This window comes from Strix uralensis, chromosome Z (genome assembly GCF_047716275.1).
Source record: "Strix uralensis isolate ZFMK-TIS-50842 chromosome Z, bStrUra1, whole genome shotgun sequence".
Taxonomy (NCBI): domain Eukaryota; kingdom Metazoa; phylum Chordata; class Aves; order Strigiformes; family Strigidae; genus Strix; species Strix uralensis.
Genome location: NC_134012.1, coordinates 73,897,837 through 73,912,634, shown reverse-complemented (window position 1 = coordinate 73,912,634; position 14,798 = coordinate 73,897,837). Strand labels below are relative to the sequence as shown.

Genomic DNA, 14,798 nt, shown 5'->3' with positions numbered 1-14,798 from the left:
TTTCTTAGATAGGATTTTAGATTCTTAGTTGGACCCATCCCAATGGAAAACAGTAATGCCCACTTTCAGTGTTTATCTCTTACTCAGAAATATTCCACCCCCAAGACACATACAACAAAAATACAAACCCTATGTGACATTAAGCTGTGAAATAAGTCAACTCTGCTACACAGAATATAAAATTATTTCCTTGTCATAACTATATTCAGTGACAGAAAAACATTATTGCAACAGATAGGTAACACCATGTATTGGGTTTGTATGGCAAGGTTTTGGTAGCAGGGAGGTTACAGGAGTGGTTTTGGTGAGAAGCTGCTGGAAGCTTCCCCCATGCCCGAAAGAGCCAATGCCAGCTAGTGCCAAAATGGACCTGCTGCTAGCCAACGCTGAAACAACCGGCAACAGTGGTAGCAACTCTGTGATAATATATTTAAGAAGGGGGAAAATAATGCAAATGCAGTCAAAGAGGAGTAAGAATACGTGAGAGAAACAACTCTGCAGACACCAGGTCAGTGAAGGAGGGGGAGGAGATGTTCCAGGCACTGGAGCAGAGATTCCCTTGCAGTCTGTGGGGAAGACCACGGTAAGGCAGGCTGTCCCCCTGCAGCCCGTGGGAGTTAACAGTAGAGCAGATATCTACCTGCAGCCCATGGAGAACCCCATGCTGGAGCAGGTGAATGCGCTTGAAGGAAGCTGTGACCCATAGGGAAGCCCACACTGGAGCAGACTCCTGGCAGGACCTGTGGAGACGGAGGAGCCCACACTGGAGCAGGTTTTCTGGTAGGACTTGTGACCCTGTGGAAGGGACCCACGCTGTTTGTGAAGAACTGCAGCCTGTGGGAAGGACTCACATTGGAGGAGGAGATTGTGGAGGACTGTCTCCCGTGGGAGCGACCCCATGTCAGAGCAGGGGAAGAGTGTGAGGAGTCCTCCCCTTGAGGAGGAAGGAGTGGCAGAGACAACATGTGATGCACTGACCGCAACCCCCATTCCCTGTCCCCCTGTACTGCTCGTGGGGAGGAGGTAGAGAAATAGTCAGCAAAGTTAAGCCCAGGAAGAAGGAAGGAGTGGGGAGAATGTATTTTAAAATCTAGTTTTTATTTCTCATTACCCTACTCTGATTTGATTGGTAATAAATTAAAACTATTTTCCCCAAGTCAAGTCTGTTTCGCTCATGACAGTAATTGTTGAGTGACCTCTGCCTGTCCTTATCTCAACCAGTGAGCCTTTCATTATATTTCGTTCCCCTGTCCAGTCGAGGAGGGGGAGTGATAGAGCGGTTTTGGTGGACACCTGGCATCCAGCCAGGGTCAACCCACCACACACCATATGGATATGCACAATTACATATACTATCTAAAGGTCTCTGGAAAAAATAATTTATATGTTTTTTAATATATAAAAATATATATATTCAGTTTATTTTTTAATATTTCTTTTTTAATTTAAAACACACACTCTTCATAGGATGCAAGGATTTTTAATCTACATGATAAAGTAAAACACAGCTTGCTTGCTTTTTATGCTATTATCGTTTACAAGGAAGAATCAAAAATTTAAAGCTGCAAAAAATTTTTTTTACCACTTCAAACATACTGGCGCACTTTGGAGTTTTTACACAAATTATATAATCTGACAAACTCTGTGATGATTTTCTCTTTGAGGATGTTACAGAGAGAGAGAGGTCAGTTGCAGCTAAGTTGTTATGTGTTCTTCAGTTACATAATTGTGTCAAGTAGTTAAAACTGTTCTGTTGGGAGTATTTTGACTGAAAATGCAAGACAAGTGAATGATGCACAAGCTACAACAAATATAGGCACATCAAAAGCAACTGTGATGAAGTCACCACCATCTGCCCTACTTCAATTCATAGATTAAGAGGTTCTGTATTTTCTGTGGCAACATAAAAAGTGACACATCAGTCTGCGTATTAAAGTCATAACATTTGCAATCTGTACCTAAGGAAAATGTAGTGATGGATAAATTATGCCTTAGGCTGCAGAAGGAATAAATAGAAAATTTTTTTGGTTCGAAGAAGTAATTAACAGAAGTCCAGCAAAGTAACATATAGGTACAGCCTTTTGCTTTTATAGTGAAGCAGATTATGATCAAGAAGGGTGACCCTGATTTTTCTCCAAGGAGGAGGATCATAGCTTCTAGTAAACACATGAATCCCTGAGACTGAGGAAGAGACATCAGGTTCAAGAAAACAGTGAAGCAACTCCACACTCTTGAATTCTATAATATGACTATCATAGAATACTTGTGATTCAGTATTCCTTAACCTGGAACTCTCCATAATGGTGAGTCATTTTACAGCATGGGAAGTTTCCAATAAACTCTAACACCCCAAATCCTTTAAAGAGGAATTTGGGAATATGTGTAGCAATGCATGCACAACAAATCATTCAACATTAATACAAATTTATTACATACCATCAGAATAATAAGTGTTAGAGTTATTTCTACAAAAACTCACAAGACAGAAAATTATGATGAACTTCCAGCTCTAACTTCAGCTAAGGTAAATAAAATGGAAAATAGACCTCAGAACTTAAATATACAAACATACACAGACATTAACATGCTTCTACATTGCAAAGATTTACCTTTTAAAAGAGATGTTACAAAAATGGTCAGATTTTCCCCAAATTTTAGCTAACACTGTATAAATATTAGTTTTAATTCCTCTGCTTTGAATATAAATTTTAGAAGATTCAAAACAAATAAACCAAAATTGGATCATAGTTGTGGAATGCATAAATCATTATTCTCTCAGGAAAAAAAGGAACTAACAAAACAACAAAACCAAAGGCTGATTTTCCCTGTATTTCCCTAGCTGTATCAAAGAAGAAATGGTCAACTTTTCATTGAAGATATTTCTTTTCTTCTTCAAAACTCCTCCTAATGAATGGCACTGTGATGCATTTCCCCATGAGCTGTGTCACTCATGCTTTCACTGAAACTATTGGCCATGGGAAACTTGTCATTCAAACTGTAAATTGCCCTCTTGTCTCCTACTTTTGAAAATGATGGAGACTATCATCTGCTACCTAGTTCTTTCCTTTTAAAAGAAACATTTAATGGTTGGCTTTTACTGTACCTGAAATTATACCCTAAGGAATGGAAAACACAGAAATAGATTGAGGAACATACACATAAAGACACACAACTTTCCTTGTTCAAACACAATCATATTATGGCAACATTAAAGAAAATCTAAAATTAATTTGAATTAATCCCTTTCCAAGATTAAACTAAACCTTCTCCAAGGGAAATATTTCAATCCAAAAATATGTATTTTACTATTAATAACATCTATTTCACTTGAGAAATTTATCTTGACCAGAAATGTACCAACATTTAAAAAGATGTTAATAGCAATCCTAGGGACTGCTGCCTGAAAAATCTTAACATAAATATCAAGAACAGTGCAGAAAATACTTAGAGATAACTTTAAAAAGTGATAGTCATGTCGGTGAGGAAAGAAATAAAAAAGTATGGGCAAATAGACTTTTTTGTTGAACTAAGAAAACACTACTAACAAACTATACTTAACTGTACTTAGCAATACTTAATCTATAATGAGAGCAGTCCTAGCAACTGTAATGGAGTTAATCTTTGATGAGTATCTTTAGTAATTAAAGGATTTCAAGCAATAAATAAAATCTACACGAAAGATAACTCCTTTCAGGTATAAGACAGCACGTAAGGCATACATTTAGGTCATCAGTAAATGTCCAATGAGAAGACTGAGATTAAAGTATATTGGATAGGTAAAGACTACAGTCACCATGATTCCTTATAAATTAATTCCTAACATAAAGAGAAGTGAAAACAAATCATATTTAGCAGCCAGAAGATGGGAGAGAGGTTCATCTCGCCTAACTTTAGAATATCTACATCCAAATTCAACACCAATAGGCAATGAGGACTTTTATAGATGGTGGAGGGGTAAGATAGTTTTACATGATTCATTTCAACCTAACAAAGACATCTAAGGTGAGAGGAACCAGCCTTAGAAAAGACTACCCTTTCCACAGCCTATAGAGTTTTTATAACTAGATCATTTGCAGACGCCTAGATAGTTCTCCTTGCAACTCAGTTGTTATAAAAATTTCACGGTGAGTGAAAAAACTGTGATCAGCTCCACTGATGACAGAAGCCTCAGAAATGTAAGTTAAGATAAGCCATAAGGTGACAAAGACAATTCAAAACTAACTTCTGAAAAGAAAAAAAAAAAAATGTATGGAGCTGTAAAATTGTACAGTACCTTTTCTACTTAAGTTTACAAAGAGTGGTTACAAAGTGCAAATCCTTACATGCAGTGAACAATTCTGAAGTACTTATAGCAACACGGGGGCCTAAAAACTGTGCATCTTCCATCATTCCAATGCACAGTAGTAGTATTAAAAAAAAAGGAAAAAAGTTACTTCTGGTAAGTAATCTTGTAATTGGACAATGACTCAGTTAAAAAGAAGATAGAAATAACACAAATATATCATAAAATGTGTGATGTTCTTGCCTGAAATGAACTTGGGCACTTCATTTCAGAAGACTTAACATAAACAGATACCAGTCAGAGAAAATCTATAAAATAAATAGAGATTTAAGAGTTTCATTCCAAGACTACGTCTATGCATTAGTTTAGAAAAGAGAAAAGATATTCCCCTAGAAGCAGAACTCCTAAATAAATATACATAAAAAAGATCAATAGACTATCCCTGAATTTGATGGTTTACATCCTTGAATTATGTATCACTGCCTGCAAGCCATACCTCCAATCTGCGCTGCAATCATTAAAATAATAATTTTTTTATTAAGTTTGAGATAATGGAATTAAAGCCTTACTTTCCTGCTCCTACAGATCTAACAATCTCCATACCCCAATGTTTTCATCAGCATTTAACAATTTTTTTTAACTTTTGTTTGATATCTTACTGGTGGCAATATTCAGGAAATAACTATCTGCATCACTTTGCAATACCAGTATGGGATTTCAGAAGAGTCCTCACTGAAGAGATCAAGCAACTCTACCTCTCAGATTTGTTTTATCAGTCTGTCTGAAGATGGGCAAAGACAATATTGTAGCATTTATGCTCATTTAGCATTTGGAAGATTGTTTTTTTCTCACTCCCCACAGCCATATGGATTATAAACTCATTTATTTCTCTTTGTTATGAAAACAGAATCTGAAGCGGAAGTATGCAGCAAATTCAAAAGGAAGGATAATTATGCAACAAGTAAGCCACTGCATAATCTCATTATACCATAGATGGAGTTTGACAATGAGAGTGACAAAAATGTTTTCAATTAAAAGTCAACAAAATTTAAATGCATAAAATTAAATACATTTTAACATAATATTTAACTGTGGCAAGAAACAACTGAAGCCTAAAGCTTAGTAAAACTTTAAAATTAATCAGTTTTTTGTATGGGCAGAAGGATAGAAGTAACTTGACAGGATAAAGTCATAGACCATAAGTATCAATATTCTTCCTTCAGTCCACGCTGCTAGTCATTGGGAATCAAGGAATGATGCAAGTCTGGTCTTGAACTGTATCATTCAATTTTCCATGTGGATTTTGGACATTATCTGTCTGGTATTGCATGTCCTTCACTCTCAGTAAAATTCATGTGAATAGAAGATGATGAGCATAGGAAGGCCTATTAATTATTATTAGCTACAAAGCTAATAGGAGATAAATGCGTTGGAACATCAGAAACTAGACTCTGAATTAGATGACCAAAAACTAAATATTGATTAATGTTTATTCATTTTAAAATAAACAGATTTGTTTGATTATGACTTTGATTTGTGTTATTTCATTTTATTTTTACAATCAGATTAAATGTTCCACAAAAAATAAATCAAGTATTTTTTTTTTCCTAATTAAAAAAACAAGTTTACATACTTGGATCAATACTTTGGGAAAACAACTCTACCATACATACCAAGACAAAAGAGATTTTGCAGGAGATTTCTGGTCCTCAGAATACCTCCTTGAGACTTAATGGACTAATGCTTAGACTAGGGTTTTGATGTTTGATTGCTTTTTACAGCCTTTTATCTTGTCAAAAGCTAAATTATTTTGTATATTTAATTATCTAAACATTTTCAGTGTAGTTCTTTATATACCACTGCTTTGTTTATATTTGCAACAATGTATAACACAAGTATTTTATGTCTTCTACAGAAACTTAATTCTCTTTATTGAAAGAACATACCCAAATGCTTTCTTCTTGACGATACTGTTTCCAGTTTCTTCCGCTATCACTAAACATCAGAAGGTAGCTTGTTACCCAGTCGGAGCTCCCGTAACCACCTTGAGTAGCAACAGCAGTAATCTCAGTTCTTTCACCAAGATCAATCTGAAGCCATTGATATTCATTGGACACAATTGGAGACCAGCCACCAGCACCTTAAAAAGAATGAAAAAGATTGAAACATATTCCTTAAAGAAGAAAGTTAACACAAAACTTGTATATGCAGAAATGAATTAATTCATTTGAGCAACCTGATCTTGCAAAAGATGTCCTTGTCCACGGCAGGGATTTGAAACTAGATGATCTTTAAAGGTTCTTTTCAACACAAACCATTCTATAATTTTAATTCAAGATATAGTTGCACCAAAAACTGTCTTGATATTATTTAGCAACTATTATAAAAATTTATACAGAGTACTTGATATATGTAACCAATTATAACTATTAAAAGTTGTTGTGAATTTATTTACTTCCTTTTTTCTCTTTGTAATGAATTTTACAGAATAATTCTTATCCAATTACTCTTTTAAGTCAAAAACTCAGAATTTCATTTACTTTTTTTATACACTTCAGTTTCATTTTATATGGACTAGAAGATCTCCTGAATGATTCTACATCATTCTGTTCTGTGGGGCCTGGATATACAGATTTGTATATAAAGAAAAAAAGCACAGTTAGATGATACATTTACACATGCCTCTTAAAGTGACCAACCTATTTGTAGGCAAAATGGTAAGAGAGTATGAGGTATATGTGTGCCATTTCAATCAGAAGACAGACCAATTTGCAAAAATTAAGTTTAATCTAAAATACTTAGCTGTATCTAAAACTTCTACAGTATTTTACTCAATCAGAAAGACATGTTGAAATGAAGCAAGACATAATATCAATTCAGTTCTCTCTTGTCTTGCTTAGTTTGCCTTTATTTACTCAGATCAGGTTACTACCTCGTCAGTAAAGTTGGATGGAAAAGCCCAAGGATAGGTCGCAAACAATCTTATAAGAAAAATGTTGTGTTATGAAAATATTTTGCAAAATTTACAAGTATTCAGACACATTTAGCATCTGGTGGGTTTTAGTAGACAATGGGGTGACAACAAATGATGAAAGATACATTTTGTAAGTCCAGATTTTGATGTAATTCAGACAAACTCACACAACATTAGAGGCACCTTGAAAAGTTCTTAAAGCATACCGGCACAGAGCAACAAGAACAGATAGATCTAGTTTCCACAACAATCAATAAACATTGTAATATGTAGAAACAGACAACTGCAATCCAATCTTATGCTTGTATAGGCTTCAAGATGCATAACATTTCATAAATAAAACATCACATATAGTTTAATTTTGTCCAGGGTCATGACTCATGTTCTTAACATTAGCTCCTTTAGAAAATAAGGAAAAAAAAAGAAAAGAACTGTTATTTAGGGATTTAAAACTGTCATTTTAAAATAAAATGGTGGGAAATCATATAGGTGTTCATTATACAGAGCAAGGTAAGTGGAAAGAACTGAGAGAAACACATAAAGCTCCATGTGTGTAACAACTCTTTTGTCCGCACATTTATGAAATAAAATGTAACAGATTTAAATCTATGGGTGGAGTTAAAGACTGTGCAGATTTTTTTAAATTTTTTTTAGTTCGTTATCAAAATCAGGATTTAGAACTTCATGTAAATACTTGGATATATTTTGCCTTAACTCCCACTGAGTTTCTCCTTTTATTCATTTTTTCGTAAGAGGAGACATAAGATCCAGGATAAATCTATAGCATTTTCTACACATGACTTTTCTGTGGTTTCTTTATGAACCTGTTTATCATAGAAATTGTAGCTGAGTGGGGATTTGAATTTTCCATTAATCATAATTAGTGATATAATTACTTAGCAAACTATTTCAAAAACAGCTACAGTTACTCTCAGCAGTGACTTAAAGGCAACCATTCTATCCCACGCCCCTTTCCAATAAATTTAGAATATTTTTTCAAAAAATATGATAAGAAAACAATTCTGAAGGAATATTCACATCACATAACTCAAAAAACCCGTCAATGTTTACACATACAAGTTGACAAAATGGGCAAGAATTAACAGTATCTGAAAACAGAATCCATCAAAATTTGAACTGTCTCTAATAAATGTGAATTCTGACATAGAATATGTTCTTCCGTAAGTGAACACTTAACTGACTACGTCTAACATAAGAAATACAGACACATCTCTGAAAATTAAGACAGAGAACAAGAAGTAAAGAAAAGAGCACTTGCCTAAGATAGGTATTCAGTGAAAACAAGTATAATGTAAAAGTGGTATTCTGCACTTAAAGGAGGCAAAATTACATAGAATTTGTCACACCAGTCTGTCTTCATTGAGAATGTGTGTGGGTTACTAACCACTCAGTGGTTAGTAATTTAAATTGAATTTCCTACTTGGTGTATTTTACTTCCCAAATCCACAGGTTAAGTTAAATGATATAAAAACAGATAGAAAAATCTGTTAACTATTATTGCCTAAACTAACCGAGGGATTACTTATTACATCAAGAACAGAAAATAACCCACCATACCAGTGAAAACACACCCACTTCCTAATATAGCCAGGGGCAAGGTAATCATACTCACTTATGTTTTCTTAATTAAAAATATATCACTAGGTGAAAAAGTATCTATTTCTTTAAAATAAAAGGTTTGACTTTTGTTCCATGTTTATTTTCAATGTCCTGTCCTATAATAGTCCATTATTCTTTAAGAAGAATCTAATCTATCAATACTTCAAGCGCTGGCTAGAAAGTCTTCATACCTTGCAACACCATAAATCCATAAAGACATTTAAAGATAGTTCTAAAACACTTTGATATTTAAAAAAGAAGAAAAAAAGAAAAAAAATCAAGATTTCAGATGAACTTCATTTGGCACTGAGGGCAAATGATTTTTTTTTTCTATGCTGTTTGGTTTTTTTCTTTCTCCACAAAAACAGAGGGATAACCAACCTTAATAAACAGCTCTCTATAAAATACTAAAAATATTTCTGTAGTCCTCCGTGAGACCATGTGAGTTACCTTTCCAGACTGGTCACTGGCCTCCCACACAGCAACTCTAGGTTTCTCATGTATTTTCCATGATCTTATTTTCACTGATCTTTCTAAAACAGTATCAGTGCTCCAAGGGCACTAAAAGGACTTAATAGCCCTCCCCAGTCTCTCATGGGGCCTCCTGCTGTGATCTGCTCATGTGCTCAGGATCCCATTTGAGCTCAGCCAGCCCATCCTGCTCCCTGACATACACTTTCAACGTTTTCACTTAGTTTCTGAAAATACACCAAATGGTTTAGATGATATTACACCTTACATCACTAACATACTTCCAATAATGTGTTTGTTACTGTAAAACCAAGACTGCAAAACAGAGCTTACCTCAATTTTGCTCTCTGAGAAGGTGCCACCGAGATCTCCAAGTTTGCTCAAGCAGCACTCTCAGAGAAATGTGGCCCAGTCAGTATCTCCACTGAAAACAGGCATGCACACAACAACCACATTTTCAGGTAAAATACAAGTTCTAAAAATTATTAACACAAAATAAAGATGACACTGAATTTAAAGCAATCTCTAAACTACTGGGAAAAATCTCTCACCCTCCTTTCAAGTAAATTCAGTTCTTCATGAAAGTCTTCTCTTTCCTATTGAGAAGTTTCTCCCTTGAAACGCCCACATAGCTGCTTCCATTTGCACTACACATCTAAACACAGCTGTCCCTGCCATGTTGCATCTCCTCCCATCTATGCTGGTAGCACTTACTCAGTGCCAACAGATATTAAAGAGAATACAGCATGCAACCCAACAGGAAGAGTTTCTTCCTGCAAGGAAGGTAACAGGGCAGTATTTAGTGTATGGTTGCTGGGTCCTTTGGTTGGACAGGGCATCATGATACTTCTTCCAACCCACAAGATCTACAAACACTGATCAAATCTGTCACTTTATGAAAAAATCTGCTGCTCTCTCAATTCAAGCAGGGTCCTGAATATTTACCAGGAGAGCCACCCTTTGACACCTTTCCAATTTAGCTAAATTAAAATTAAATCACTGATAAATCTCACATGTTCACAAAGGCTCCACTAATATTTCACATGCCCTACCTTAAAACAGATGAAATAAAACAAGATTTTTCTTAAAATTACTTCTTCAGAAAGAGTAAGTGATACTATCTCCTCTGTGGTTTCAGTGGCTACACCTCAAGTGCTCTGTAGCAGCTTCCACAGCCTTATCTTTATGTCTATATTGTTTCATCTTTTAGTGGATGTGCAGAGCAGTGTGGCAGCATCAGGCAAGTAAGAAAACTTTGTGAATACCCAGCCTGGGAGGTTAAACAAGGGACTTCATACCCACAAGCTGGGCAGTCCACATCCATACCATATCTGTATCTGTGGCACACCCCACACAAGACCAGACAACTACTACCAGATCACTACTAAATCCTCAGTTCATGCACTAACAGTTCCAGGCACAGCATCATGCTGCAGTGCTGTGGTATCCAAAGACTTCTCAGAACACTGTGTCACTGTGGTAAGTTTCGTGACAATTTTGAACTTTTCAACTGAAAGGGAAGGTTGTATTGTAGTCAACAGGAGTAGTCAGGCAGACTGTGCTGAGAGCATAATTTTTAAAGCCCATCTGCAAAAAGCATTTTAACTTGGTGACTGCAGAGCTTTATTCAGAATGAAGTGACAGAACAAGTTAGAAAGATGTAAACGAAAAAATGCCTGAAAAGCTGTCTCTGTTATGGCAGCACTACCTGCTGCCAGCTGAGGGAGGTACTTCTGCCTTTAGTATCACATTTTCCAGACGTTTTGCAAGGCATGCCACCAGATAGCCTATTCCGCCTCATACTGCTGCACTACATCCTGCAGAAAGAACAGGAAGAGGCACAGATACATGGGCTTCTAGTGCCAGGGATAGTTGATTTGGGGGTTTACAATAAAGATGAAGTCCCAGAAGCCCTCCATCAGGTCTCTACTGACCAATGTCACATAAGACCCATATAGAACAGTCACAGAGCAGATGCAGCATGATGTCTCCAAAGGCCTGTATGATGCCACAGCCTGGCCTGGAGCACCATTCAGCAGCTGCAACATGTTTCTTGGAATACTACTGCTGAACCACTCTGGTTCACACGATGCTTTCATCTGTCAAAGGTGTTTCAGAAGCTCTCCTGTCTGACTGTCCAGCAGCCAGCTGTCCTTCCAGCATCTGACTGCTACCTGCAGCATCACGGAGATTAAATATTTGCTCAGTCCTGCAGGAAACACTAGTAGAGCATGTTAGCTCCTCACCCAGCACTTTATAGTCTTTTTTACACTGTGTTCTATCCTTGCAGCAAGATTAATGTGCAAGATTAATTGTAGTGGTTGGCAGAATATTTTTTGTTGTAGCATACATCTGGGTCTGGTGATGCACAGAAGTCAGGGGCATAACAGATGTCAAAAGATCTTGCTGAAAAACAGAAAAGCTTGTCAGATGTTCATGCTGTGTGTTGTGGATGTTTCTGGGGAGATCTGGGGAGGTCTGCAAGAGTCTCTATAGGGATTCAGATACTGTGTACGTTAATTGAGACTGTGCCAAAATGTGTGAGCACACAGGGTTAACTTAAGATTTACAGGAAGAACATTGTCATCCCTAAACTTTCTGAATGATCAACTCTGCAGTCTTCACCTTATTTCTCTAACTTTTCTTTTTACCAGTGTCATTTATGTAAAATATAGATTTCCTTTAATTAACTCTCACTGCATTTTCTAACGGCCACAGATGAAACATCTTTCCTTGTGAACTAACATCAAATCAGAAAAACAATTTTCACAAGGGAGACAACCTATATCTAGAGATACTTTTTTTTTAACTTTGTCTCAGGAGGTGTTTAATCCTCTTTATCTTCCACTGTCTCTTGCCAATATTGAGATTAGTTGCATGCACTATACCAAAAATCTACATCCAGGCTGCAAAAGCATGCAAGTTTCATGCTTGATTTCTGGTAGAAAAACCAAGCATTACACAGTTCCTTTTTATGAAGAACATGCTGACTTGAAGTTGCACACACTGATAAATAATCTTTTGATTCTACTGAATGTTAGTTCTTCATAGTTTAATTGGTTTTAATATAAATGTTTGAAAAAAATGTTTATACACATATGGTGTAATTCTCTTTAAAGTACATTAATTTACTCAACACATCTAGCAACCGCATACTTCTTCTGAAGTACTTACTTTTTTTCTTAACTTGCAAATCTGTTTTTCAACCCCATTTTAGTAGTAACTTGCCAGCTTGCCTTGATGGCTGACAAGTTCATGGAGTGTCTGTGGTTATTGGGAGGATGGTTTCATCCAGCCTAGCAGTGATTAAATCAAATTTTAAAGTCTTCATCAGCCACTTGTACATACTAATTGATAAATACACTCCTTCATTTTATGTAATATTCATAAATAAACTGAGTATTAAATGATGGGAAAATTTCCTAAGCTCTTGATACTTTTAATACATTAAAATTGATTTATTTGTGCTGGATTTGAAATCTAAGCAATCATGCATCTTTCATGTATTATTGAACCAAGTTTTGCCTTGTGAACATTCATTATTCTTGATTTCTATTTCTACAGTGTTATAACATTCATTTCCAAGTCAGTTAAGTTACAATATATTGGGGTTTCCTCACACTCTCCCCCAAGTAATGCATAATGCTTTTCTGCAGAAGTTATACAGCTTACAGTTCAGTCAACAATTTCTTGGCAATTTCAGTTGCTACACTATAAACAAGATTATAGTTCTGTAATCTGTCCTTGATTTAGACACTACTTTTACAGGACAAGACTTCCTTTTCTTCAGATTGCCTACATTTCTAGAAGATTTTCATTCTTATGCACTTCACATATGGTTTAAATTCTATGAGATTGTTTTCCTTGCTTCCGGAGTTGAATATCCTCTGCCTTCCCCTGTGGCCACCAATATAAATATATCACAAAGCTGAACGGGTATTATTTCCTCATCCTGGCTCCTGTCTGCTACAATGTGTGTTTTAAGGGCATTCATTTTCTTAATTTCTTAGCTTCATGAGGGTGACAATACCATTATCATTAAGATACTGAAAATAAAAAAAATAGCAAAGTTAGGAAATAGCTACAAAAGAACAAAACAAGAAATGACTGAGGAAAAGGCCCAAAACCTCAAAATCCATGACAGAAATTACCTGACTATTCTTACAGTGGATTTGGAGGGTTATATCAGGTTTAAAACTTAACCTTGCTGGCAGACAATTTATCAAGTGATGCTTAAGCTTTCCAGATTGGCTCTCTGTAGCTATCAGGCAGCCAGGCTTCTTTTGCTTCATTTTAAAAACTCTGAACTGCAGATAATAGAAACTGGTATAAAGATTTCCCCTTTGTATGAACGGCACCCTCCTGCTTGTTTATCCTGCTCTATAACTACTGCTGCCTATGTTGTCATGTAAACCACAACACAGTTCACACTCATATATGCATTCACACCAGCTTCTTCCATTTAGTCTATTTTTTTCATATTTAATTGTACAAGCAGCGCATATAAGTAAAAATCCAGATTTAAACTAACGCACATTGTAAAGGATGCTTTCCTTTGATTAACCAAGATATGTATTTCCCATATGGATCATTTAACAGAAGCTGATTTTAATTTGAAGTCAATAAAGTTGCACCAGGGATAAATTTGGCTGCACTTATTACAAAGCAGATTTTCTACATGCAAGTAATTGACAACTGAGGCTTTCCAGGCTTAGAAAAGTCAAATGAAGTGTGTTACAGCATCCAAAAACCCCAAAATACCAAAATATGGCATCATTTCCTTTTTAAGCTGAAAAGCAAGGAATCTTCTTTCACAAATAGAGAACTACAAAACTGTAGCCTTACAATTAAGTAAACAACGCAAGGGGTTTGTTCTCTAAAAGTTTATTGACTAATGACAGTGATAGGGGTGGCAGAGAATATCTGATAAACAGTGTTGATGGATTGCTACCAGGTGAGAACTCTCTTGGCCCCTTAGAAAAGTCTCTTGAGTAACAGAACTGGGGAAGAAGATGAATGCCAGGATCAAACCTTTGTCTTCAAATTTTAGTTCTCCTGTGCTTGGATAAGGCAATGCAAGAAGTAGAGCTCATGCAATTAGAAACTCCCATTTGTAGACTAGCAAAGTGCAAGAAGAGTAATTATCAGGAAGAACCTGAATAGCCGAAGATGCCAAACAGTTTAAATCACAACTTGTCCAGTTTGTCAGAAAGGCTATGCAAAAGCTATCACATCAATGTTGTTCTGAGTCATACCTCAGTGATAAAAGACATGAATGTAGGATCAACTGTGGCAAGTAAAACTGAGAAGAGGATGAGGGAGCGTGAACTATGAGTAAGAAATACTCATAGTATTTCTATGAAATAATCACCTTTGAACACAGACAGAAGGAGGCAGAGAGGGACTGCTAGATTTGAAGCCAGTTCTGCAGTCAGTGCTCCATATATAAAA

The 14,798-nt window shown here is 36.0% G+C and overlaps 1 protein-coding gene across 1 annotated transcript in view; it reads right to left on the bottom strand.

The window, feature by feature from the left end:
* Positions 1–14,798, bottom strand: part of CNTNAP4 (contactin associated protein family member 4) — a 246,442-nt gene that overhangs the window by 160,171 nt on the left and 71,473 nt on the right. Inside the window, exon 3 of the mRNA XM_074856318.1 lies at positions 6,229–6,422. Coding sequence (XP_074712419.1) covers positions 6,229–6,422 — 194 coding nt within the window. The remainder of the gene's footprint in view (positions 1–6,228; positions 6,423–14,798) is intronic.